The sequence below is a fragment of the Xyrauchen texanus genome, chromosome 18 (genome assembly GCF_025860055.1).
Source record: "Xyrauchen texanus isolate HMW12.3.18 chromosome 18, RBS_HiC_50CHRs, whole genome shotgun sequence".
NCBI classification, from domain to species: domain Eukaryota; kingdom Metazoa; phylum Chordata; class Actinopteri; order Cypriniformes; family Catostomidae; genus Xyrauchen; species Xyrauchen texanus.
Genome location: NC_068293.1, coordinates 15,646,330 through 15,672,795, shown reverse-complemented (window position 1 = coordinate 15,672,795; position 26,466 = coordinate 15,646,330). Strand labels below are relative to the sequence as shown.

General features: G+C 38.7%; 1 protein-coding gene across 1 annotated transcript; it reads left to right on the top strand.

Annotated features, from left to right (window-relative positions):
• Nucleotides 1-686: 686 nt before the first annotated feature.
• On the top strand, nucleotides 687-25,186 carry LOC127658591 (centrosome-associated protein CEP250-like). The gene is made up of 23 exons (XM_052147968.1): nucleotides 687-812; nucleotides 1,557-1,710; nucleotides 1,838-1,969; nucleotides 2,504-2,581; nucleotides 3,333-3,403; nucleotides 3,503-3,668; nucleotides 8,899-9,005; nucleotides 9,152-9,400; nucleotides 9,537-9,717; nucleotides 10,890-11,033; nucleotides 11,568-11,716; nucleotides 11,964-12,113; nucleotides 12,237-12,393; nucleotides 14,244-14,390; nucleotides 14,587-14,696; nucleotides 15,208-15,361; nucleotides 17,822-18,012; nucleotides 18,173-18,300; nucleotides 18,803-22,842; nucleotides 23,282-23,485; nucleotides 23,569-23,628; nucleotides 24,235-24,306; nucleotides 24,388-25,186. The coding sequence occupies exons 2-23, from the start codon at nucleotides 1,570-1,572 to the stop codon at nucleotides 24,613-24,615; spliced, it is 7,059 nt and encodes a 2,352-aa protein (XP_052003928.1). The 5' UTR covers nucleotides 687-812; nucleotides 1,557-1,569; the 3' UTR covers nucleotides 24,616-25,186.
• Nucleotides 25,187-26,466: the final 1,280 nt, after the last annotated feature.

The following is a 26,466-nucleotide window of genomic DNA, read 5'->3' as shown; positions in this document are numbered from 1 at the left end:
TGGAAAAAGAGGCAATGAAAGTGAATGGTGACTGTAGCTAAAATTATCATCAATTTACATAATTTCTTGTTTTCCACTGAAGAAAGAAAGTCATACACATTTGGAACAACATGTCAACTTGTTAGCAACATACTTAAAAAAACTACAAAAAAAATGAATGTTTGTAATTTATGTTCTTAAACAAAACTTCCAAGCAGGGCTGTGGCAAGGTAATCTGGGCCCCCTGACTGTATATTGCTCTGGGCCTCTTTCCTATTACAAAATACAGTTTAGAATATTTTGAGGAGCCCCCTGTATATTTGGGCCCCTAGAATCATTACCATCTTTCAACCCAATAGCTACAGCCCTGCTTCCAAGTATCTTAAAATAATATTTACCACAGACCTTATTTTACTCATAAATCCAAAAACTGCCATTATAAAAACACCAGGGAACCCATGGCTCGAAAATGCCAATTCCTCTCCAAGTTTTTTTTACTTCAGCCTGAACAGTTCTGTGTTTTGCTGTTGACTGTCCACTTGGCCTCAGGTAAATTACCAAAGTATTCCCAAATAATCATTTTAAAGTAAGTGCTTTAGTAAGTGCTTAGCGTGTGTCTCCGAGCCGCGTGGTAGAGCTGTTCACCACACGCGGGTTTGAGTGCACGCGGGCTGAGATTCTTCAAAACACTCGCGAGAGGTTTACAGATTTAACTCCGGATGCTCATGCAAAGCAGAAAAATAAGGATAACAATACCATTATTCAAGTCGTTGTGCAATATTATAGACAACAGTATGAGAATGGACGCAGTGAACTAATCCGATTTTTATAAAGTAAGCTACTACTTTGTTTTGGACTTTTAATAGTGGTAACCTAATCTAAATGTAACGTAAACAAAGCTCTCTATCATGCACTGGCTGGTATTTAACATTCATAAACATGAGATTTAATTTAAACATGCTGAAGTATTATGGGTCAGTCAAAGCAGCCCTATTAACAATATATCAGAATGAATGAACGAACTGAAGCCACTCTAATCTGTCAAATAATGCTAGAGATTGTAGTACATAGCATACAGTAGGCCTATATACCACCTGATACTATACGGCTAATATACTATACAGGTCCTATATATATCTGATCACCTGTGTGTAATATCATACCTTTCCTGTTTGAAAGAGACACTCTGTACGCACTCCATAGGATGTATGCGTTTGTTACATTGTGTTGATATTAGAAAAACAATGTTTTGTTCCTTACAGTCAACTTGAGGCCAGAATGGACTTAATTTACTTTCTTAGTATGCTCATGGTCTTATTGTGAATGATTCATTGATGCATGTTATTCAAAAGAAAAAAAATGTGTCTGTTCTTATTAATCTCCAAAATGTAACTTTTCTTTTTGGTTAACATTACCAATCAGCCTTATATGTCAAGCCCTCACATACATTCCAACCAAGTCCAATCCATTAAATTCCCAATGGATACAGTTTTCATTTTATAAATAAAATGGTTTGCCAAAGCCAGTTCATGTTGACCATTTTATCTCCGTTGAATTTATCTTATTATTTTTTACAGCTTATGGCTGAATATGGAATCAGACCTGTTGATTGGCTGGCAGGAGGAGCCGGTGGAGATGAGGGCAGAGATATCACGTCTGCAGGATGAGTTGGCAGAGAGCAGAGCAGAGAGGGAGGAGTTGGAGTCCCGAGCTCAAGCTTTGACTGACAGGGTGAGAACGGAGTTAGTCACATGATGCATCCATCAAAATAGCTCATCAAAAATAGTGACACGTTGAAGGAGTGAACACATGCTAATCTGTCAAGCTTTTTATGTCTTTGTGTCCATACTGTTGTTAGCTGTCTCAGATGCTGGACCCGTCTTTATCTCTGCAACTGGATGATGAGCAGAGAGAATGGAGGAAAAAGCTCAGAGAGGGAAGAGAGAGAGAAGCCAGACAGGCACTGCTCATTAATAAACTTCAGAACAAGGTCAGAACACAGAGTTTAACACACATGCGCACTTAATACTGTAAATCACTTAGGGGTGTTCACACGTGCAGTGACAGGAAGTCATTTTACATTGATATGAGTGACAGCAACCATTTGTGATGTAATTTGTGAGTATCCAGTGATGTGGCAGAGCTGAGAACTGTGACAATTAACCAAAAGGAGTTAAGACATTGGTGCATATGTGATCTGTGTGTCTCCTGTGAGATAATTGTGTGTGTGTGTGTGTGTGTGTGTTTTTTTTGTGGCAAGAAAACTGACTCCTCTTCAAAGTAACATGACATCTTGTTTTAACTTGCAATGCATACCATTTCTGAACAGATTTTCAAAAGCTTTGACCAGTTGCGCAACCCATCAATAATGTCCACAGCCACTGCGACCAACTACACTGTTTGCGTAAATGGTCCATTAGCCTACTCCGTTATGAGAACCAATCATATCTAACTTAGTACCAAACAGTCCCCCACGGGGTAATCATTTATTGTTTATAAATGCATTCATTCTTGCATATTTAAGGTGTTGGAGTACAGGGATCACTGTCAGGCTCTGGAGCAGCAGGTGATCAGTGAGGAGAGAGAGCTGAGGGTGAGAGAGGTAAGATAAACAGGCGTGATTATGCTTTATTTGCAGAGCTGTGAGAGTTGCATTAAGGGGTAGTTCACCCAAAAATTTAAACTCTCTCATGATTTACTCGCATCCCAGATGCGTATGACTTTCTTTCTTCTGCTGAACACAAATTAAGATTTTTAGAAGAATATTTCAGCTATGTAGGTTCATACAATGGTGAATGGTGCCAAAATTTGGAAGCTCAAAAATCCACATAAAGGGAGTATAAAAGTAATCCATATGACACCAGTGTTTAAATCCATGTGTTCAGACATGATATTTTAGGTGTGGGTGAGAAACATCAATATTTAAGTAATTTTTTTATCATAAATTCTCCTCCCTGCCCAGCAGGGGGCAATATGCACGAAGAATGTGAATCACCTAAAACAAAAGAAGAAAGTGTATGTCAAGGAAAAATGGCTTAAATTTTAATCTGTTTCTCACACACACCTATCAGATCACTTCAGAAGCTATGGATTTAACCACCAGGTTCGTCTGGAGTATTTTATGTTGCCCTTATGTGGATTTTGGAGCTTCAAAATTTTGGCACCCATTCATTTATATTGAATGGACCTACAGAGCTGAAATATTCTTCTAAAAATCTTCGTTTGTGTTCTGCAGAAGAAAGTAAGTCATACACATCTGGGATGGCACGAGGGTGAGTAAATGATGAAAGAATTTTCATTTTTGGGTGAACTTTAACCATTTAATGCTGTGCATTTTCTCTGGTGCTTTACAGAGAATGTTGCAGGATGAACGCAGTGACACACTCGAGAGCACCCTCATTATGCTGGAAGAGGAGCAGCAGAGGTGTGTGTTTAATTCTTAGAGAGTGCAAAATCATTTGATGTCTACCTCTACTTTATGTCTGAATTCATATGACTGAGTTGTATTTCTTCACTGGAGCAGAAGTACAGGGCTTTCAGAGGTCAATGTTGTTCTGCGAAGTCAGCTCAGCCAATCAACGGAAGCAAATGAAGCCCTGAGGGATGACCTTCGAAAGCTAACTGTCGATTGGTCCAAAGCAGTGGAGGAGGTGGTGCAAAAAGAAATTGATTGGCAAAAAGAGAAAGAGGTCAGAAATTTATATAGACCATAGTTGTGGCGTGTGTGTTAATAAAGGTGAAACTCTTAAATTAATTCTTTTTAAATGTAACGTCATGAATGATAATGTTTAAATCAATACTTTTAAAGTAATCTTAGGCCACATAAACACAGAAGCTTACCAAACTCACTTCCGAAAAAATTCATGTAGTGTCAGTGTAATTTGAATTATACATCCAGTGTGTTCAGATCCAAACCGAACAAATTGTTGTTAATGTAGTGATGTCACTCTCTTTTGGACAATGACAAGCTTGTCTGAGTGTTGTCATAGAATATCACAGAACCAGAGGTGCATGTAGTAGATTTTTATTCCATCCTCCTCCACTGTATTATTTGCTATAACAAACCCTGCTGTCTAGGGATAATCTAAACATTATGGTCAAGAGAGTACATTCAGTTAAAATGCAGAAGCTTAAAGAACATAACAAAATCACTATGGTTATCACTATGTTATCCATTGCAGTTTCGATAGTGACTCCGATATTCTCTGCACATGCACAGTGATAATTTGAGGCAGGGTTTTTGTGAAAGGGCAAGCATAATCTTGTCTTACATAAGATCTTAAAATGTCTTGAAATAAAATGTGTTCTACCCTCAGAACATCAATCATCAAACCCTTCTGTTACATCATAGAAGCCTTATGTTTCTTAGTAGTCCTATCTTTTCAATGATAGAACTCTTTTTTTTCCGTCATAGACTCTGCCTTTTCCTCAGTAGACCCTTATTTATGGGAGTGGTGGTGGCGTAGTGGGCTAAAGCATGTAAATGTAATCAGAAGGTTGCCGGTTCGATCCCCACACCCACCACCATTGTATCCTTGAGTAAGGCACTTAACTCCAGCTGCTCTGGGGGGATTGTCCCTGTAATAAATGCACTGTAAGTCGCTTTGGATTAAAGCGTTTGCCAAAATGCATAAATATTATATGTAAAATGAATAAACGAATGACAACAAGGCTGTGAGGGATAGATGTACAGTCTCTTCAATGGGATTTACTGTTATTTAAAGTGTTTTTGGATAATTCCGCTGGCAAAACAGACCCCATCTGTTCTATCATAGAACCCCTCTGTTTCATCATACAACCTCCTTTTTCCATCATAGAGCTTTTCTGTTCCATCATGCAACCTCTTTTTTCCATCATAGAACTTTTCTGTTCCATCATAGAAACCCCTCTGTTCCATCATACAACCTCTTTTTTTCCATCATAGAACCCCTCTGTTCCATCATACAACCTCTTTTTCCATCATAGAACTTATCTGTTCCATCATAGAACCCCTCTGTTCCATCGCAAAACCTATTTTTTCCATCATAGAACTTTTCTATTCCATCATACAACCATTTTTTCCATCATAGAACTTTTTCTGTTCCATCATAGAACCCCTCTGTTCCTCAATATTCCAATCTTGTTCATCATAGGATTTCTGTGTTCCATCATAGAACCTCCATTTTCATAGAATTTTTCTATTCCATCACAAAACCCCTCTTTTCATCATAGAATCATTCTGTTCCATCACTTAATCCCTCCATTCCATAGGGGAATCAGTCCTGTAGTTTAGGCTCTGTTACAGTGACTGCTAAGTTGTTCTTTGTTTCTCGCTCTGAGCTAGAAAGAAGTTCAGAATAGTCGACCAACGGTATACTGTTTCCGAAAATTCAGACACAGATCATGCTGCTGGGGGAGCCATTTAGAGGAGCATTTAAATATGATGATGCACAAGACTACATGTAATGCTACCACACCTGTAGTCACAAGTTCAAATCAAGGGTGTGCTGAGTGACTCCAGCCAAGTCTCCTAAGCAACCAAATGGCCCGGTTGCCAGGGAGGGCAGAGTCACATGGGCTAACCTCCTCGTGGTCGCTATAATGTTGTTCACTCTTGGTGGGGCATGTGGTGAATTGTGCCTGAATACCATGGAGAATAGCGTGAAGCCTCCATATACGCTATGTCTCCATGGTAATGCGCTCAACAAGCCACGTGATAAGATGCGGAGGCAACTGAGATTCATCCTCTGCCATCTGGATTGAGGCAAGTCACTACCCCACCATGAGGACTTACTCCCGTTTCACACATACTCCGTTTGCGGTGCGTATACGTTACAGGAGCAGCACGCGCTATAGTGCTTTCACATATGCGGCGTTTGCAGTGCGCTACTGATCTGCAGTTTCTGTGTGCCACAAAATCAAAAATGTGTAAGTAATTTTGATTTTAAATCCAAACGTTAACTTTGACATTGTTTAAGACATTGAAACAGTATGAAAATTTATTTTAATCATTGTGATTCTTTGTTTTACATGTAATTTGAGTTGTTGACTAAATAAAAGCTATCGCGCTATATCTGTTGCTAAGAAGGAGAAGAATGAGATGCATTTGGGTTCACTCTGTCTTTATTTAGGGTAAAAAAAATCATATATGATGGCATTTTGCAACTTTTGGGACTATAATCATACTTTTTTGTTTTTCTTGACCCTGTAATTTAGTAACTGTAGAACACATTAACTGAAATTATTTGTATATGATGAAATTATTACAGTTTCTTGTCAATCTATGTCTATTTTAATGTGAACAATGCACTGCCACTTTAATTCAGTGCGGTGCAGCACAGCAAAAATAGACTCAGTGCGGAAACAAATGCTGCACTGCTGTATACGCACCGCAACTGGAACGGATTGACGGACTGCAACCGCGTGCAGTGTAAAAGCTCTAACCTGTTAACATGGGTACGGAAAAAAATACGCACCGCATACGCACTGCAAACGGAGTATGTGTGAAACGGGCGTTAGAGCGAATTGGAAATTGGGCATGCCAAATTGGGGAGAAATGGGGAGAAAGAAAAAAAAAAGACTACATGTAAAGCACATGGTTCTAAATGTTTTCAATGACTACCTGATGCATTCTATGAAAAGACATCACACCCGTTTATTCTTCGATTTCAATGGAAGTACAGTATATTGATGCCTTTATGCTGCTTTGTCATCATGTTGAAGTTACAGAGATTATATGTTTTATACGAACGTTTCAAGCAGCCATCACTCCAACACCTTATCCTTGAGTAATCATAATAAATTGCTAATATGGTACTAGAAAATCACTTGCCATTATATCAAACACAGTTGAAAGCTATTTGGTTCATTAAATAAAGCTTAACATTGTCTTTGTATTTGTTTTTGAGTTGTCATGGTATGCAATAGACTGGCATGTCTTAAGGTCAAAAATGGCATAAAAGAAACCGCTTTCTCTAGAAACGTGTCAGTCAATCATTGTTTTGAGGAATGAATGCTATACAATGCTTGAAATTGCCAAAAAACTGAAGATTTCATTCAAAGGTGTACACTACAGTCTTCAAAGACAAAGGACAACTGGCTCTAACAAAGACAGAAAGATATGTGGAAGAACAGATGTACAACTTAACAAGAGGATAAGAACCTCAGAGTTTAGAGTTTAGTTTGAGAAATAGACGCCTCACATGTCCTCCGCTGACAGCTTCATTGAATTCTACCCGCTCAACACCAGTTTCATGTACAACAGTAAAGAGAGAACTCAAAGGTGCAGGCCTTATGGGATGAATTGCACAGAAAAAGCCACTTTTGAAACAGAAATCTAAAAGGTTAGAGTGGGCAAAGAAATACTGACATTGGTACAGATAATTGGAAAAGAGTGTTATGGATCTTAACCCCATTGAGCTTTTGTGGGATCAGCTAAACTGTAAGGTGCGTAAGAAGTGCCCGATAAGACAGCCACATCTATGGCAAGTGCTACAGGAAGTGTGGGGTGAAATGTCACCTGAGAATCTGGACAAAATGACAGCTAGAATGTCAAGGATCTGCAAAGCTGTCATTGCTGCATGTAGAGGATTTTTTGATGAGAACTCTTTGAAGTAGTTCTGAAAAAATACATTTCAAATTGTAATAGTAATTTTTCACGTCATTAATGTCCTGTCTATACATTGTGATCAGTTGAATGCCACTTTGGTGAATAAAAGTACCAATTTCTTTCCATAAAAGCAAAATCTGTACATTATTCCAAACCTTTGGCCGCCAGTCTAGATTCTAAATGAAACCGCACATGGTTCCATTTTGGGGTTATGAGCGTTACAATAGAAACAATTGATTTCTGAGTGTGAGTGCGTGAACAGCTCAGAGTAGAATCTCTAAGTTGCATCATGTAATTATTGTAATTCCGACAAATGCGATGTGAAGGCAGCATTAAATGCACTTGCTTACATTGTGTATCTGGCCTTAGAAGTAGGTTCATAACCATTTAGCTGTTGCTTAGCAATTGGTCTTTGTCTGATAGTTGATTTGTTTCAATGCATTGGGGAAAGTGGACTAATATAATGTTACCAAGCAACTGTGCAGTCAAACACGCAAAGCTTTGTTTTCTTGATTAGTGGATGGCTGTGAAAAGAAATATCAAAAATGTTTCATAAATATAAGGTATGACAAGGTGATTAATTAAATAGGTTTGGTTGCTCAAGAAATGGTATGAGAATATGAAGTAATGTTTCTTCTCCCAGAGGTCTAATGAATATTTTGCTCTGTGTTTCAGTTCAACTTATTTAGCTAAACAGATTTGTGCTTTTGCTCTAAAATAATCCTCAAGGTTGTATTCTGTGTCATTATTTTTCTCACAAGAACAAAACCCCAAACATAACACAGAATATATTTGATATTTAAAATCTAACATGAAAGAATGAAGGAAATCAAAAGACATCAAGTTCATACTAAAGTAATGATTCACAAAATCCAGTTTAATTTGATATGCTACAACCTTGTGCAAAAGAAGTGTCTGCCTTTATCCTCCATTTGCCTGGTTTCATTTATTCAATATAAGCAATTCTTTATTTGTGAAACAATAATTCCTTCAATCACATCATTCATTATGTTACGTTGATACAAGCGTGCTTATAGATTATTAAACTTCTTAATAAACAACTGTCCTTTTTACAGAAGTTAGATCATATTTAATAAATGTCTGCACAGGATATTTTTCATCCTGCTTGTTTTAAACTTCAATAGGGAATACAAGTAGCATTTTTCCAGTTGTACCATCTATATGACCTTATTGATCATGCTCTGTGTTGAAAGCAATCATACGTTCTCATGAGTTGTGCTACAACAAATCTTATCAGTTCCCACAGAAATTATGGTTGTTTAACATAAGTGCATGCACAAGATTTCCATCATTGATTACTTTCAAAACAGGCTCTGACAGGCCACATAGGAAAAGAGCAGTCCCGGTTGATGGCTATTTGGGGATGCGTGGTCACACTAAAACGCCAGTGTCACTGTCTGAAGACTGCGACTGACAAGTGAGAAAATATCCTAAAGCAACCACAGAATCTGTACATAACTATTCCATAACAAGTTCTTATTCATACTTATTCATTAATTTGCATTCATTCATCGTTATCGTCCATTAAGAGCATTGTGCATTTGTTGTGTTTTTATGCCACAGAGACCTGTGGGAGATGAAATTAGAGATCTCTCGTCTCTCCTCCTCTCTTCTTTTTGTGTGGGCTTCTCCTCGATCATCCTCCATCCTGCCCCTGGACTCATGTATAACCCACTCCACTAAAGCACACCCCCTCACCTCCACTCAGGGGCCACTGTCTTCAGATGATTTGTATCATGAACAGAGAGGAGAGATGAAGTCGATTGAATTTAAAACTGACTTTGAGGCAGAGGCCCTGGAACTCAGGAACAGGTCATTACTTGATTCACAGTCATAGAAACTAGTGCCGTTAATACCGTACTCTTCTGTGTCTGTCATTTTCCCTGAACACTTCAAGTTAGAGGATGGTATGTAACTAAATGTTGATGTTGTATGCTGTTGTTTTCAGGATCACAGAAATTAAATTTACCATAAAAGCTTTGGAATCTGAAAGAGAGAACCAGGATGAAGAGATGGAGAAGAGACACAGGCAAGAGATGGAGAGAGAACGCGAGCAAGAGAGGAAGTGGGAGAGACAGATAGAAATGGAAAGAAACTTTGAATCTGTCAAGCATGCTGTCAGGACACTGGTGAGTCGTCATGAGAACAGGAAATGGAAGTTATTAGGGGTGGAGGAGAACTGGTTCACTGATGCAGCACAGTTCTTTCTCAAACGATTCTGAATCGATCCACAATCGTACAAATTAATTATTAATTAATACAAATTAATCATTAATAATTTTGTGTTTTGAAAAAGCATATACAGGGAAAAACATTTCATATATACAGTAGAGAAGTATGGTGTGGTGTGCACACTGCAAAAACAGGATAGATGCATATCTGCAGTGTCATTTATACCATTAAATGGAGCACAAAGCTGATGATGCTAGGTTGTTACACCTGCTTATTCTTTTTCTATTGGTGAATCACAGCAGTCATATTTTACTATCAATTCAAGTTAAAGTTATTATTTTTTTTTTTTTTCTGAAAATTCTCTCATCATTTACTCACCCTTATGCCATCCCAGATGTGTATGAATTTCTTTCTTCTGCAAAACACAAATTAAGATTTTTAGAAGAATTTCTCAGCTGTTTTGGTCCATACAATGCAAGTGAATAGGTGCCAACATTTTAAAGCTCCAAAAATCACAAAGGCCAGCATAAAAGTAATCCATAATACTCCAGAGGTTAAATCAATGTCTTCAGGTGTGATATGATAGTTGTGGGTGAGAAACAGATCACTTGTACATTCTTCCCATGTTTTTGGTGATTCACATTCTTTATGTATATCTACTGAGCAGGGAGAAGAAAATATGGATTAAAACACTGGAGTCTGGATTACTTTTATGATGCCTTATTGTGCTTTGTGGAGCATCACAATTTTTCACCCATTTTCTTGTATTTCTAAAAATGTTCATTGTGTTCTGCAGAAGATATAAAGTCTAAACATCTGTTAAAGCTTGAGGGTGAGTAAATAATGACAGAATTTTAATTTGTGGGTGAACTTTCCCTTCAATCCACCTTAACTCACCAAATATTTGGACCTCTATGCTTATGTGAAAAATTAGGATGCATTGAGAACCTTTTTGGAATTGCATCATGTTTCCCTTTATCGTAATTTAATCGAATTGTGAGGTGCCTAAAGACCATCACTAGAGTAACCTGGGCTTGAACTGAGATCATTCTGTTTAAATGTATTGATGTGTGTGTTTGCTTAGTGTACAACCAGATATAATTGATAGATTTATTTTCTTTGTGCCCAGTCCATGGTTCTCAGATCTCAGCAGAGGAGTGGGCAGTCTAGCTCTCTCTCTGTTTATGATGTGTCCAGTGAAGGACTGTCCTCTGTTCTCTCGGTCATCGCTCAAGCTGAGACTTCCCTGCAATGGCGACAACAGGAAGTGCAGGTTGGTCAATATGAAATATATACAGTATGTATATATTTTTACTTTTTTAATATGCATTCCTGGCATTATTATGAACAATTTGGTGCATGTTTCTCCAAAGAAAAAAATTATCATTACCTTTTGTCAAAATGTAATAACTTGCCCTGCCTCTGACTTTTCGGCTGATGTCAGTAAGGCATTTTTTAGCCCCTCCCCACCAACCACATGTCATATAGACACCACTTTTCAAGATCCAATCCGTCATTCCCTCTTAGCTGTGCACATGTGCAGCCACACACTTCTGATGTTGCTTCCGCAAAGAAAAACAAGAAAATGCAGACTTGTGTGGAAAGAAAGGTACAAATTGCCACAAAGCTGCTATATGAATATGAATGCATATAAGGGGAAGTATTCAATCAGCATGTCCATTTTCAGTATGGAACTGAAGCTGTGAGAATTCTTGTGGGGAAATATGCAGTGCTGATTAATTAGCATATTTTCAAAATATATATGGAGACCTCTAGTTAAGTGACCAATATTAATTACATTTTTCAGGATGCTCAGTTAAGCTTGCGTAGACTAGGGGTGGAGAAACAATCCCTGGAGCAACAAATTACACAGCTGGAGAGTGAAAAGGAGGAGATTGAGGAGCAGATCAATCAGGGAGCACTTGAGATTAAACACTTTCATGAACTACTGAACAGGTGATGGATGCTTTCATGAACATATATTACCGTACTATACTGTTACCTTTGCCAGAGTGCCTGAGCATTGATTTAAACATTTGAATTGTGATTTAGCATCTATTTATAATCAGTTTACTCTGCAGAAGTTTATCTAATATCTAAGTAGTCCTTTTTATCTAATTTCATTTCTGATGTTATAATAACTGACTTGGCTTAATATGAAAGTGCTCCACAGTGTAAACTATGGAGGTATTTTGTTTGACAGTGAGAGGGAGATGGTAAGTAGTTTATCTAGTCAGGTGGAGGAGGCTGAGAGATGCACAGAAGAACTGAGAAAAGAGAATGAACAACTGAGACGAGAGAGGGAGAAGGAGGAAGAGGAAAGAGTCGAATTGGAGAAAGAGAGACTGAAATGGTATGCTTTATCCATCTGTCATTAATTAGCATTATGCAGAGCACACTCGTGAGCCTTGTTTAGTCATACAAAATTTTGCTGGTAAATAACTGTGATTTAAATGTTTTTTAATTGTTGCTTAAGTCTGGAAGCTAAGATCCTGGAGACTGCTGAGCTGTGTGAGCGAGAAACTCGCACCCGTCTTGAGCTCCACAGCCTGCAGGGGGCACTAGAGAGAGAGAAGCTGGATAGAGCACGATCTGAGCAAGAGGCTACTTACACTAAAGATTCTTTACTCAAGGTAAACCGATTTTATGACAATAGAGTGAGGCTTTTTATACAGACACAAATATTTCTAACTATCTTCATGTTCTATATGATTAATGTCTTCATCACTTAGCCAGTGCTATTGCATTTATGAAAATGTTGCTCAACAATAAAAAAAAATATTAAAAGGGTCATGACATAGGCTACTGTTTTTTTTAAATAATTTTGTTATCTTCCCTGAGGTTCACTTATAATGTTAGTTTTGGCACCAAAACAGTCACGTTTTAAAAATATATGATCTTTTTACACCCTGTCTCTGGCCCTCTGTCTGAAAAGCTCAGTTTTGAGCTCTCTGGCCGTTTAAGACTTCAATGTAAATGCCCACTGTTATGATTGTCTAACATCGTGCAGCCCCTTCAACACAGTCACATTTGAAACTCAATCGGAAATGAACAACAAGCTCATTATAAACAACATTATAAAACAAAATTTGAGTTAACATGTAACGTACACCCAGTACATTGGATCCAAATACATTAAGCACAGTGGCAATTTAAAGGGTTAGTTCAACCATAAATGTTCTCATTATTTACTCACCCTCACGATATCCCATGCGTGTATGACTTTCTTTCTTCAGCAAAACACATTTGAAGAAAAATATAAAAATATCATAGCTCAGTAGGTCCTTAAAATGTACGTTAATGGAGATTTCTCATTTGACGCTCCAAAAATCACAGACAGTCAGCATAAACACCAACCATACTAGACCAGCTGTTAAATGAATGTCTTCTAAAGTGACACGATCAATTTTGGTGCAAAAAATATAAATATTGATGTACTTTTGTAACTCTATGCTTCCGTTCTGCAGTGGTATGCGCGTGCGATGTAATCGCATGGTATTTGTAACACATGAGAACTGAGGCAAGTGTGTCTCAGCCCGAAGAGCATCGCTGTTTACAAGGGTGAAGGAGGAATGCTGTACAACAGCTTGGTTGGTTTTGGTCGAGCCTGTCGCTATCATTAAATAACTGTCTGATCACGGTTATTTGAGACAACCTCGAGTATTGGGCATTTAAATTCCAATCACATTTTTATGCCCAAATAAGGGAATTTGGTTTAAAATGTTTTGCTCGTGGTGGCGGAGGACTAATCTCAGATGCCTCCTCGTCTGAGACCGTCAACCATGCATCTTATCATGTGGCTCATTGAGTGCGTTAACACGGAGACATAGCACGTGTGGTGGCCCACGCCATCCACCGCGGCATATACGCACAACTCACCACGTGCCCCACCGAGAGGAAACCACATTATAGCGATCACAAGGAGGTTACCCCTTGAGCCTCTACCCTCCCTAGCAACCATGCCAATTTGGTTGCTTAGGAGACCTGGCTGGAGTCACTCAGCACGCCCTGGGTTTCGAACTCACGAACTCCAGGGGTGGTAGCCAGTGTCTTTTACCACTGAGCTACCCAGGCCCCCATCAAATAAGGGAATTTTAAGCAAATATTCAGTATAAAAGAAAGATCAGGATAGGCACATGAAGGTGTCCTATGTAATTTCCCTTAAAAGTGTAGATGAATCTTCCATGACAGGCCAATCTCTCTTGACCTGTGTTTCCTCACACATGACGGTTGTCATATGCAGATGGGGCAGCTGTGGCCTATGCACATTTGGTCACTAGAGGGTTACGAACCTGATCTCTATTAACTGAGTCAAAGATCAGGTCATTGGAAGATAATTCACTGAAGGAGTCCTTTTTAAAATGAGCTCATGGAGATTTATATCCTACATTTTTCAATTTATATCCTACATTTCACCACTCTACCATACCTCTCCACAAGCCCTTTATTTTGTCCTTCATTTTCCCTCTACCCTCCTCTCCAGGCACGGGAGTCATTACTGACCCTTTCCTCCAGTCAAACACAGCTGAAGAGAGAGCTGGTAGAAAGCCGAGATGCCCTGGAGAAAATGGCCATTTTAAATGAAGCTCTAGCCAAGGACAAGAGAGAACTCGGTGTTTGTTCACTGCAGGTCTGGCATGCAGGTTTAGCCCATCTTTAGCATAGATCAGTTACATTGCTCAGAGACATGGGATACATGACCAAATCCCTGCATGCTGTCACAGGACTCTTGCCTTTAATTACTTGATTTAGCTCCAGATTGAGTTGATGGGAGGGCCAAGTTTGGGATGGAGGGAGGTGTGATTTTTCTCTTCCTGACCCCTCAGCTGGAGACGGAGGTGGCAGAAGCCCAGTCCCGGATCCATGCATTTGACTCCAAGATGGCAGGTCTGCGCCGGGAACTGAAGACCACGTCTCTAGAGGCCAGTGAATTAAGGTGCAGCATTGCGACATGCTACAGTGGGGCATATTTAGAAATTCCCAACAGACATTTCAACTGATGACAAAGCTATAAATATCTATGTCTGTAAAAAGCAGTAAATGTTTAGTTCAGAAGCATTTACTTTGCTTTTTTAACAATGCAAGTGCTGCATGTTTTGGTTGGCACCACTTAAAATTACGTACTGGTAGAACTTTGTCAGCTTTGTACGTATTTGTCAACCACCATGTAAAATATTGCCATATGGTAAGAAGTGGATGTTCCACACACAAGAGTTTGCATTTTGCAAAGAGGCATTTTGAAATTTTTAGAAGAAGTGTATCATTTGTAAATGACAGTTAATCAGGTCCCCATTAAGCTTGTAAGAGTTTGCTAGGAATAATAATGAATACGCTTTAGATGACACTATAAATGTTTATCTCAACAGCTGTTACTGTATGCTGGCCCTGTGTTTTCTAAGCCAGTGATGCTTTGCAGTTGTGGAGCTGATGATCCCACTGTGTTTCAGGGAACAGAGAGAGACAGATCTGAAATCTCTGCAGCAGCTCAGAGATAGAGAGATAGAGCTGGAGAATGAGCTGGACACTGAGAGGGAGGAGAGAGAGAGGGAAGTGACTGCTCTCATCAAAGAGAAGGGGAAAGATGAACAAAGGATTTTAGAGGTGTGTATGTTGTTGGGAAATTCATCAAACCATCAAACCTGCTTGCCACCTAAGACTAAAATCCCAAAATCTGATATGAAAATCCTTTAAAAAAATGACACTGTGTCCTAACTAGGCAAAGTAATTTTTATCTTCTAACCAAAATTCTCCACAAGGTGCTTGAAGCTTTGTTGCATTGTGCCTGGTTAGGACACAGTGATTACATTTACATGGACATCAGAAAGCGGCTTATTGCGAGAAAGTGGGTTATTGCGACAAAATAGCTTTCCCGTTTATATGCACTGTTTAAGCGGCATACTCTTTTCTCCTGTATACATGGTGCTCCGTCAGAAAGCATCTTTCTCCACAGCAACGTAATGTTTCCTCGAGGTTTGTGTAACACACATGGCATCCGTGGAAGACTTCACCATTTTATTCTCTGTTGATTCGCTTCATTTCCAGATATTCCAGAGTTGTTGCTGTGTTTGTTTCCTTAACTTACTAACTCAACCTGCAGCTGAATTGTGATGCAGTATTGGGGTTTTCCTCTTACATAAAACTCTGGGATTCCCCCAATGCATGAGTGCATATATGTGGACGTTAGGGACAGTCAATATTTTACATTCATTTGTATAAATGGGTTTAGCTTATAGTGTGTGTGATTTTTTTTTATTTTTCCCACTGTACTCCCAGAAATGTTGAATTATTTCCTCTGTGTTGACATGATCTAAGGCTCTATCCTATGACGTTTGTTATCCCAGTCTGTTCCACGCACTCGTCAAACACCCATCAGAACGCTGCTGTATGTACGTTTACATGACCACATTAAGCCACGTTCTCTGGGAGAAACCTAGGTGTGTCAAACCATTTTCTCTTAATCCCTTAAACAGCGTAAGGAAATTAGCATTCTTTTTTACATGACGTTTCAGAACGCCACTTTCTGCTAAAACCCTGGAATAAACTGAAGTGCATGTAAAAGTGGTCAGTGTTATATATTACATTGTTCTCTGGAATAATTGATTCTTATTGGTCAATCGTGCCATTCGACATGGGTTTGTCAAAGATTGATACCAATATCTGTATAGCAGGGTTGGCCGTATTGTATATATACTTTATACAGGTATATATAATACAATTAAGTGACATTAAATTAAAATTGTGGAAATGTAATGAACACTTATTTACAATGTTTACTCATATTTTACTGAAAACAGTAAGTAAACAATTTCCTTAATAGCTGTGCTAGTCTCATCTCAGTTTCATCTCATCGCTCAGTCTTCTCACATAATAAGATAATTTGACCTCAAATCAATACTTAATATCAATTTAAATATTTATTTAGTAAGGGGCCATGAAATTAGTAGGGGTGTAAATCGCAAGTTTCATCACAACGTGATCTTATATCGATTCTCTTAGATACCTCAAAATCTGCCGCGATTCGATTCCATTATATTCAGGGGCCTGCGATCGATATTACGATATAATATGCTTATTTTACACAATTATATTTTTTAATCTCACATGTGCAACCAAAATATAATTTGAATATTTGATTGAGCTCTCTGAAAAGTGCAAATCTAGTATGCATATTGCAATGTCCACAACAAAATAAGGTACTTCAGTTGTTGAAAATAATTATACAGAAAGTTAAAAATTATAGTTTGCATTCTGGAATAAGGGAAACACTACAGTGACAATTTCTCATCTCTACAACAGTCAAGCAAGTCTTTCAATCCAAAATACCCACGATATCCATGTTTTTTCTTTGCTACAACTTCCACAGTTGTATTGACAAATTCTGTTACAGTTTACAGTGATAAATGTTAGTAAGAGTGTTGATGTGCAGGGCAGGTGTTATCTCTTTCCCTCGTTAGCGCTGTTAAGAATATTGCAGGTGTTTTGCCGTTTAACATGGTTGAATTTCTCCATAGCGCTTTAATTAGAAAATTGTCTGGTAGAATTCAAATGTGCCACGATATCGAGGGAAGCCCAATTGAATTGCACATGTGATCAGCTCTACGCTATCCTGTCACAGGAGGTTGCAGCCCTGTTTATGTGTGCACATGGATAGAGCAGAATGCAACTTCATGCTTCAGTCACATCCGTGTACCACATTAGAAGCATATTTAGTGCTCAAAGTTGAATATCATAAGGTTGCTGCATCGCCTGACGTGGCTGGCATTAGAGTGTCAAAATATACGTGCATCTTAAAAAAAATATACATTTACGTGTTGCATCGCATCGTTGGTTATTTGATTGATGCATTGATCCAGGATCGATGGAACGTTATGCCCCTTGAAATTAGTGTGATAAATGTGCAACCAGCGGATCATTATTGCACCATAAACCACTTTAAGGTGTTACAATACCCTTATACATTGCTAATTACCTGTGTTTATTGTGTGGTTATAATAGGCTGAATATGCATTATCCCTTATATATATATAATACTATTATTAATGGACAGTGATGTGTTGTTAGTTAAGTGAGCAGCACAGAGCTGTGATGGAGTTGCAGAGTGTCCAGGCAGAATTGCTCAAAGCGGTAGAGCAGCAGAGAAGAGCAGAACGAGAGAGAGATGACCTACTGAGAGAGAGCCAGAGACTAGAGGACAGAATATGCACTCTGGAGAGAGAGGAGGAGGAGCTGGAACAAGGCAAAGAGGAACTTAGGTTTGTGAGACTGTATCTGTGTTTATCTGTATGAAAAAGAATGTCTCTCTCACACAACAATGTACTAACATCTTACTATTCTTTTCGAGTATGAATGGCTCAGATAATAATGTTGCCCCAACCCGCTATTCATTTCTGACCTGCTTCCATCTCTTCTCAGAGGTGTGGTGGTTTGTCTCCAGGAGCAGATGGCTCAGGTTCAGGAGCAGGACTCAGGTCTGGAGGTGCAGTGCAGTCAGCTTCAAACACAGGTGGACACGCTCATGCAGACCAAAGATGTCTTGCAAGGTCAGAACTTGTTTTGTAGTGGTACTTGCTAAGGCAGGATTTGAACTAACCCCTAACCCTAAGTTTGTAAATTTGCTTGCGTTACACATGCTGTTTGTGCTATGGACATGAATGATACCTCATATCATGCAGACTTTTGAGGAGAGCTGTGCTAATACTTAGTGATCTGAATTATCAGCTAGCAGATACTAAAGTGGCCAAAACAATTGTCATAGACTTGTATTGAAATAGTGACCCATGCCATATCTAGGGACTTATAGAATAGAATATCATAGACACTTGGGGTGAGCTCTTTTGACTTAGCCAGTAAGTAACCATTTAGCAACCATCCAGAACACCCTAGCAACCACATAACAATGCCTGGGCAGACATTAGCATTGTGCTCTGGCAAGCACCGCCCACATTTTCTTCAGAAAATGTTAAAAATCAAGTTTTCTCATTGGCTTTCCTTTTATGGACTGACTGTATTCAATCTTATTTTCCTTTTTTGTTAATTGTTTAGGTGAGATTAAATGTCTACAATCAGACCTGGAGAGAGAGGCATCACAAAGAGAACGGGAAAGGCAAGGAGCAACAGAGGACAGAAGGAGGAGTGAAAGTGAGCTAGAAAACTGGCGATCAGAATTCAACAGGATTCACTTTGACATTGAACAAATATCAAAGAAAAACATAGTACACGAGGAAGAGAGCAAAACAGAGAGAAAACGATGGCAAAGAGAGAAAGAATCTCTGAATGCAGAACTTGGCCAGAAAGATGGAGAAGTGGAGATACTGAGGAACAGGATAGAGGGACTAATCAAGGACAAAGAAGAGCTTTCAGGCCTCTTAGATAAAAGAAATCTAGAACTGGAGAAGCAACAAACTAAATCTGCAGCAGAGCAGAAAATGGCTGAACTAAGACTGAGAGAAGCATGTGATGAGATTGAGAGATGGAAGGAGAGAGAAAATCAGATTCAAAGAGAGAAAGAAGAGTTAAATCTGAAGTTCATTGAAAGAGTGGAACAAGAAAATCAGAACCTCAAGGTTACAGAGAGAGAGAATGCCAAGATGTCTGATCTGTTGCAAAAGAAGAAGAATGAAATACAAAAGAATGGAGAGGACATCAAAGAGTTAAAATTGAAAGTCCAATCACATGAAGGAATAATTGAGAGTCTGGAAATAGAGTTAAAAGAGAAAGAGGCCTTGGAGAGCAGAGTAGCAGGCCTGGAGGAACAGAAGGTTCAACTTAAAGAGAGAGAAATGGAGAAAACAAGAGTAAATGAAAGCCGACAAAAGAAAAGAGATGAGCAAGAGAGGGAGAAAGAAACAAGGTTGAGGGGACAGTTGGAAAAGAAAAATGAAGAATTGGTAGAGCTCAGAAGCAGAGTTGAAGAACTGATATTTCAGAAAGAACATGCATCATTGCTCATTGAAGAAAGAGAAAATGATTTTGAAAGATTACAGAGCACATCATCCACAGAAAAGAGAACTCTTGAACAGAGGCTAAAAGAGGTTAAAGACAATGCTGAGTGGTGGAAGAAACGAGCTGTCAACATAGAAAATGAGAAGGAGAACATAAATCAGGCTGCTGAAAGAGAGAGGGTTGAACTGACAGATCAACTTAGAGAAAGAAAGGAAGAGGTACAAACAAGAGAGGAGGATATTGATGATCTTAAAGGTAGAATTCAGTCATTAGAGGTGATCATGAAGGAACTAAAGACTGGTGTTGAGCAGAAGGATGGTCAACTTAAACATTTAACGGAGCAAAACTCACAGATGGAAGAGAAGGAGAAGGAGAAGCAGAAAGAGCTGGAGAGGAAAGAAGCAGAGCTCAAGAAGCAGGAGAAACTGCTGAAAGGAGTATTAGAAAATCGCAATACCAAAATTGAGGAAGTCTTTAAAGAAAAAGAGAAGATACTACAAAGGATAGAAGAGAGAGATACCGAGCTGAAAGAATTACAAATGAAACTGACAAAAGAACAGAAAACATTTGAACAGAAGCTAAAAGCAGAACATGAAGAGATAAACAGTTGGAAAGCCAAGTTGGCAGAGATGGAAAGGGATCGGATAAGTTGGGAGGAAAGGGAGGAAGAGAAAAGGCAAAGGCATGAAATGGAGCTAAGAGATCTGAGAGCAAATCTCAAACAGGAGGAGGAGTTGTTGAGGCAGTTGAGACTGAAGATTGATGAAATGAATCAAGAGAACATGGAAGAGAAGAGAACAAGGCTGGAGCAACAAGAATACCTTGAACGACAAACAACCTTCCTTCAAGAGAGTGAGGAGGAGGCACAGACACTAAAAAAAAAATTTCAACAAAAAGAAACCGAGGAAAAAGACAGAATCCACCATGAGGAAGAGGAGAGAAGAAGACTGAGAGAAAAACTGCATGAGGTTGAGCAGGGGAGCCTTGAACTCTCAAGCTGTCTGCGAGAGGCCAAATCAGTGCTCGAGAAGGAAAAACGTCTGTGCAGAGAGAAAGAAGAAGAGCTCTTAGACTGTAATCAAGAGCTACTGCTGGTCAGTCATGAGCGAGATCAGGAGAGGGAGAACGTAGACAAACTGCAGAAGATGATGGACGAACAAGACAAAGAGGTGAAGACATTGAGAGCAAAACTGGATGAACGGTTGCTGGAGGTGGAGAGGTTGTCTGAACTGCTGCTAGATGGTCGTGGGGAAGCACAGGTGCTTAAAACGAGGGCAGAGAACAGTGAAGAGGAGACACAACGATTGAATAGGTCTTTGAGTCAGATTGAAGAAGAGAAGAGGCATCTGGAGACTCAACTTAAAGATGCAAAAACACAAGAAGAAAGATTGAGTGCCAGGCTTGAGGATCTTCAGAAAGGTCAACAAGTCCAGATGGAGAAGATGGGATGTGTGGAGAAGCTCGAGGCCAGCGTAAGAGAGTTGGAGGAAGAGAGAGACCATCTCTCTGCAGAATTTCGAAGGAAAGAAAGAGAGATTGGGGCTCTGAGAGATGAAACACTTAGGGAGAGACGAGAGAAGGAAAGAATAAGCTCTTTGCTGAATGAGGCAAAAGAAAGGAGGGATGCTTTGGTTGCCCAGGTGGAAACTATACAAGAAGAGGTGGTTAGTCTATCTAGAACCAAAGAGCAAACCAGGTCTAAGGTCAAGGTACAAGAAGAGCAAAACTATAAGATGCGAGAGGGGCTTATCGCAGGGCTCCAGGAGATGGCTACTCTAAAAGAACTGCTGGAGGAGAGCCATCATGAAGGAGAGAGACTGAGGTCCATTTTGCAGGAAAAGAAGGAAGAGGTGGTCCGAAGCAAAGAGGAGAGTGTAAGGGTGGTGCAGAATGAAGCCAAAGATCTTCAACTTAGAGTCCAGACATTAGAGAAGGAAAAACAGGAGCTTAAGTCAGCACTTCAACTGCAAGAAGAAGAACTAAAGAAGAAAAATGAGGAGCAAATGCAGAGAAGAGAGAATTTAGAGGATGAATTGAAGGAAATGGAGAGCATAGTGGAGCAGAGAGAGGCTGAGTTGACCAGAGCAAGGGCTAGAATGGATGTTCTGGAAGATCAGAGGACTGAACTCAGCTCTATGGCTGCAGAGAGGACCAGAGAGGTGGAGGAATTGAGCAACAGAGTCAAAGAGCTAAAACAGGAAGTTGATAGATTAAGAGAGGTGCAAGTAAGAGACCATGAAGACTGGCAAAGTAAAATAGAGGCACTTGAAAGAAAAAATAAAGAGAAACAACATGAGCTTGAGGGATTGGAGCTTCTCAGAAAAACATTGAGGGAAAAGGAAAACGAGTTAGAATTAATGAAGGAGCGATATGATGATGAAACAAGTAAAAGCAAGAGATTTCAGCAAGCAGAGGAGCAGAACTTAAGGCGATTAGAAGTATTCTCTGAGAGACTGAGAGATAAAGAAACTGATTTGGTGAGTGTTCGAGAAACGGCCCACAAAGAAAAATCAGCAAGACTTAGATTTCAGTATCAATTTGAAGATGAGAAAAGAGATACAAAGGCATTGAGGGAAAAAGTTGAAACCTTGAAGAAAAAGCTGGAGACCAAAATGGACGGGGAGATATGCAACTTTAAAGAATATGTAAAGATCAACAAAGGACCAAAGACAGATAGTGGCTATGGTACTCTATCAGATTTCCTAGAATTGATTGTGGAAGATCAGTCTCATGATGACAAGTGGTTAGAGATAGACACACTTAGAAAGGAACTGACAAGAAAGGAACAGGAATTAGAGCTGTTGAGGACCAAGGCTCATGTCCTGCAGACTGAGATAGACAGACTGCACTCTACAAAAATAAACCAGACCATAGAAAATAGGCCAGCAAAGAATGAAGACATGGAGAGGCTAAAGAAACAAGTGGACACTGTCCTTTTTGAGAAAGAGCAGATGGAAAGACTCCTGAGAGAGAAGGACTCAGAAGTATATGTATTGAAAGAGAGAGCAGAGGTGCTGAGTAAAGACAGGGACCGGGTCAGGACAGCTCTAGAGAAGACTGAAACCATGCTGATTTACTATAAGGAAAGACTTGGACCACAGGAACGTAAAATAACCCGACCAGGAGTAGATATGTCACAGGTCAGTAAAGTAGAGCTAAGTTTTAATTACTTGATTAGAAGCCAGGACTTATCAGTCATTATCATGACTAAATATTTTTTAGCTTGATTACCTTGTAACTTTTTAAGACTAGTATGAGGAACTCAACTAAGCAGTGATTAATGATATTTCTGAGAAAAAGAAGAAGAAAAAAACATGATTAAAATATTCTACATTTTGATGCTGTTTATTTTTCGATTGAAGTTTCTTTCACCAAAATCAATAATTACTTTTTTCTTGGCCATTTTCACACTAACTCTGATTCTTACAATTAAACAGCTAATTTTGTTACTGTCTCTTTAAAGGCTAGGCTATGGTATACCCTCAATTTTCTGTGTGCTGATAAGTATTGTGCATGGTCTAAATGTTCTAGGCTTTCAAAGTATTGTTAGATTATGATATCATTTTTGGTCAATATTAGGAAAAAGAGCATGAACCAAAAGCCCAGTCCATAGATGAGGTGGATACAGACTCTTCTGTGCTGGACCGTCTGTCGGCCATGCAGTGGACTGTGGCACAACTGGAGGTTGAACAGAATGTTCTGCAGAAGAAAAACACACATCTGGAGAAGAAGATAGAGAGACTACGAACTGAGCGACAGCACCTGAGAGAGACATTGACACAGGTATGTGCAGGGCTCACAGAGGGGACCATACTGTATATCACAATGTCAGTATTATTAATGTACCTATATTTGGCCACTACCAGGTTGAGCTGGAGAGGGGGAAACTGAGACATCAACTGTCACAGTCAGAAGTGGAAATTCTGGTATGATGGAAGTAGTATATTTGCAATACATTTGTGTTCTGTTCTGGTTGTCTTACTGTGTGACTTATTGTGATAGAAGTACCTTCAGACAGTGGCTTGTTTCAAAAATCTAGTGAGCTGCCTACTTGGGCAGTATTTTAAGGCATCATCAGTCAGCTTCGCAAAGCTCTAAGGCAAAGCATTTTCCAAAAGCTGACCTGCTTTTGGCCAGATTTGAAGGCAGCATCACTTGCATCCTTTGCGGTGGCGGCAATCCGATAATACATTGTGTCATGAGTCTGTCTTAAGGGGGTGCATGAAGCTAAAGATATGTTGATTTATATTGATGAATATAATGTTCTGCCTATTTATAGTGTTCCATATCGGTCATTTATGATGTTCCATTTCAGTTATCATGCTTACCTATGAAGGTTGTAAACAGTAAGGCAGCTCACTAGGTTTTTAGAACAGAAACAATAATCATCAGAATTGTGTGATGATTTGTAGTAGCTATTTGTTTTTTGTTTTTGTGTGTGTGCGCGTGCTTTGATTAATCAGACATTTGACACTTTGTTAATTGCCAGTGACAAAGTAGGTGGAATAGCTACTGTAAATATTATCATATAGGGCCTGCCAGACGATACTGACAAGGAAGAGGTGAAGCGACTCAGAGTCCGAGCCAGTGAGCTTGAAGAACAGGTTAGTCCTCTGCAATTCAACAAGTTGCATTTGTATTTTGACCTTAAAATGGTCTTAAAACTGAAATCCACTTTTTTCTAGGTTCATCATCTTCGACTTATGTTGGCAGTGGACCATCAGCAGAGGGAAGAGTTCATAGATCACTCTCTGAGGAATAGCCAGAGTCTCATGTCCCTGAGACTGGATCTAAATGAGTCTTTAGCTGTAGTGTCCCAGCGTCCTGTGCCCTCAGTGCTAGAGTTAGAGACACAGAGGCTGGACAGAAGCATCAGAGAGCAAGAGCTCCAACTGTCTCTTAGCCAAAGCTAAAACACAACACTTTATTTAGTATATGATGACTTAAATAGTTTATTTGACACTATATTTTGCTCTTAGTACAATGTTAGAATTAACATTTAGTAATTCTGTCTGTGCGCTGAACGAGATAGGACTCTGGGTTTAAATAGCTTTATTATTTTAACATTTTGTACAAATATATGTATTTTTGATCATTTTAATGTCACTAAATAATAAAAAAAAATGCTAACTAGTTACAGAATATCAGCTTTAACCATATGTGGTTGAATATTAGACATGTCTAATATATTGTCTCATGGACAGACAGATAATGTACGGATATTTTCAAGTATACGCAGCTAATAGCTTTGCATTCATGTTTACAATACATTTCAAAGCTATTCCATCAGTGTTTTTATTTGTGCAATATAAGCAATCTGAAATGCAATGGGTTATTTTTTATGTTCACTTTTTGAATAAACTTGAATTAAAAACACATCATCCTACTTTCTAACATTGAGAATACCCTGTTTTAAGTGTTGATTTTTCTTTTGTATGTTCATCCGAATTAGGAGTCACAACACACATACTATCAAATCAATGATTTATAGGTTTCTCTCGAATATTTTGTTGACTTAGAAGTAGACTTATCAATTAAAAACCACTTAATTTTAAATTACAGGGCTGTCTCATTGTCTTGTGAGGTTGCTTTTCCTCATACAGTATGAACTGTTACAGGCTGTTGGTCACAAGGAGGCGTTCTTTCAATGAAAAGATAATGCAGCCTAAAGTTGTGCACGTTTCCAAACCAGTCATGCATAATTTTCTTTTCTTCTTGCACAACATTGATAGTGATCAGCCTTAAAGCACAAGCAAAAGACATACAGTCCTCTTCCAACTTCAAAAAGCCAAATAAACATGGTAATTCCAAAGAACGTTAGCTTATCAAATGTACTGATTTTGTTGGACTATATTTTCAGTATTTTTCAATTTGTGGATGAATCTCATAAAAACATGGCCAGGTTACATTTCACGTCATAATAAAGTTCAGCCTATTTTAGGATGAGTTTCATGTACACCCCCATATTTTCATTTCTGTAATGATTCTGGAAGTTTTACTTTAGTGTTTTTGTAACTAATTCCCATTATTCACAATGGTGATTCTCATTACTTTAGTACAAACATTTTTGTACAGTATTATTATTTTTACTGTATAAAAATGACCTGGACATGTTCTTTAAAGAAGAGATTCACCCATGCTCATTTTTGTTAATAAAGTTATGTCTTATAATAATGTGTTATTTGGGTAAAGATGTTCACCAGGCATTAATATAGACATGCACAGTGTTTGAAACAAGAAAAAGCACTTTATCTCTTCCTATGAGAAAAAGGCAACACCAAGTGGAAAATAACCCACACAACAGGCATTAAATGCATAAACATTTGTTAACTTTGCTCACTTTATAACTCATACAAGAATTTATAATGCTAACTATAGTGTATGCCAATACAATAGTTACTACAGTTATGATTACTAGTGTACAATCTAAATAAACAACCATGGGATAAAACTGTTTAAGAATTTTCCAGTACATTTTTATCATTGCATCAATTTTTGTTTTCATGACATAGGTGGCCAGCCCTACAAAGGGTAGTAGTAATGTAGTAGTATCATGGTACAGTTCTGGTATCAGATGGCAATACCATGGCACTTTTTAGTTAAATTTTATTTAGTGTTATAGCACCAATTTAAATGTTTATTGAAGCAACTGATATATATATATATATATATATATATATATATATATATATATTTAGGTGAGAGGGAAGATACAAAAGTGAGAAATGAAATTTGAATGGGGAGAGGAGGGGGTAGGGGAGGAC

Excerpts from the sequence above, each read along its gene's own strand:
- LOC127658591 (XM_052147968.1), top strand. The coding sequence starts at position 1,570 with ATGGAATCAGACCTGTTGATTGGCTGGCAGGAGGAGCCGGTGGAGATG. Across the intron at positions 1,970-2,503 it reads TTAATAAACTTCAGAACAAG|GTGTTGGAGTACAGGGATCA; the intron begins GTCAGAACACAG and ends TGCATATTTAAG. Across the intron at positions 22,843-23,281 it reads CAGGAGTAGATATGTCACAG|GAAAAAGAGCATGAACCAAA; the intron begins GTCAGTAAAGTA and ends GGTCAATATTAG.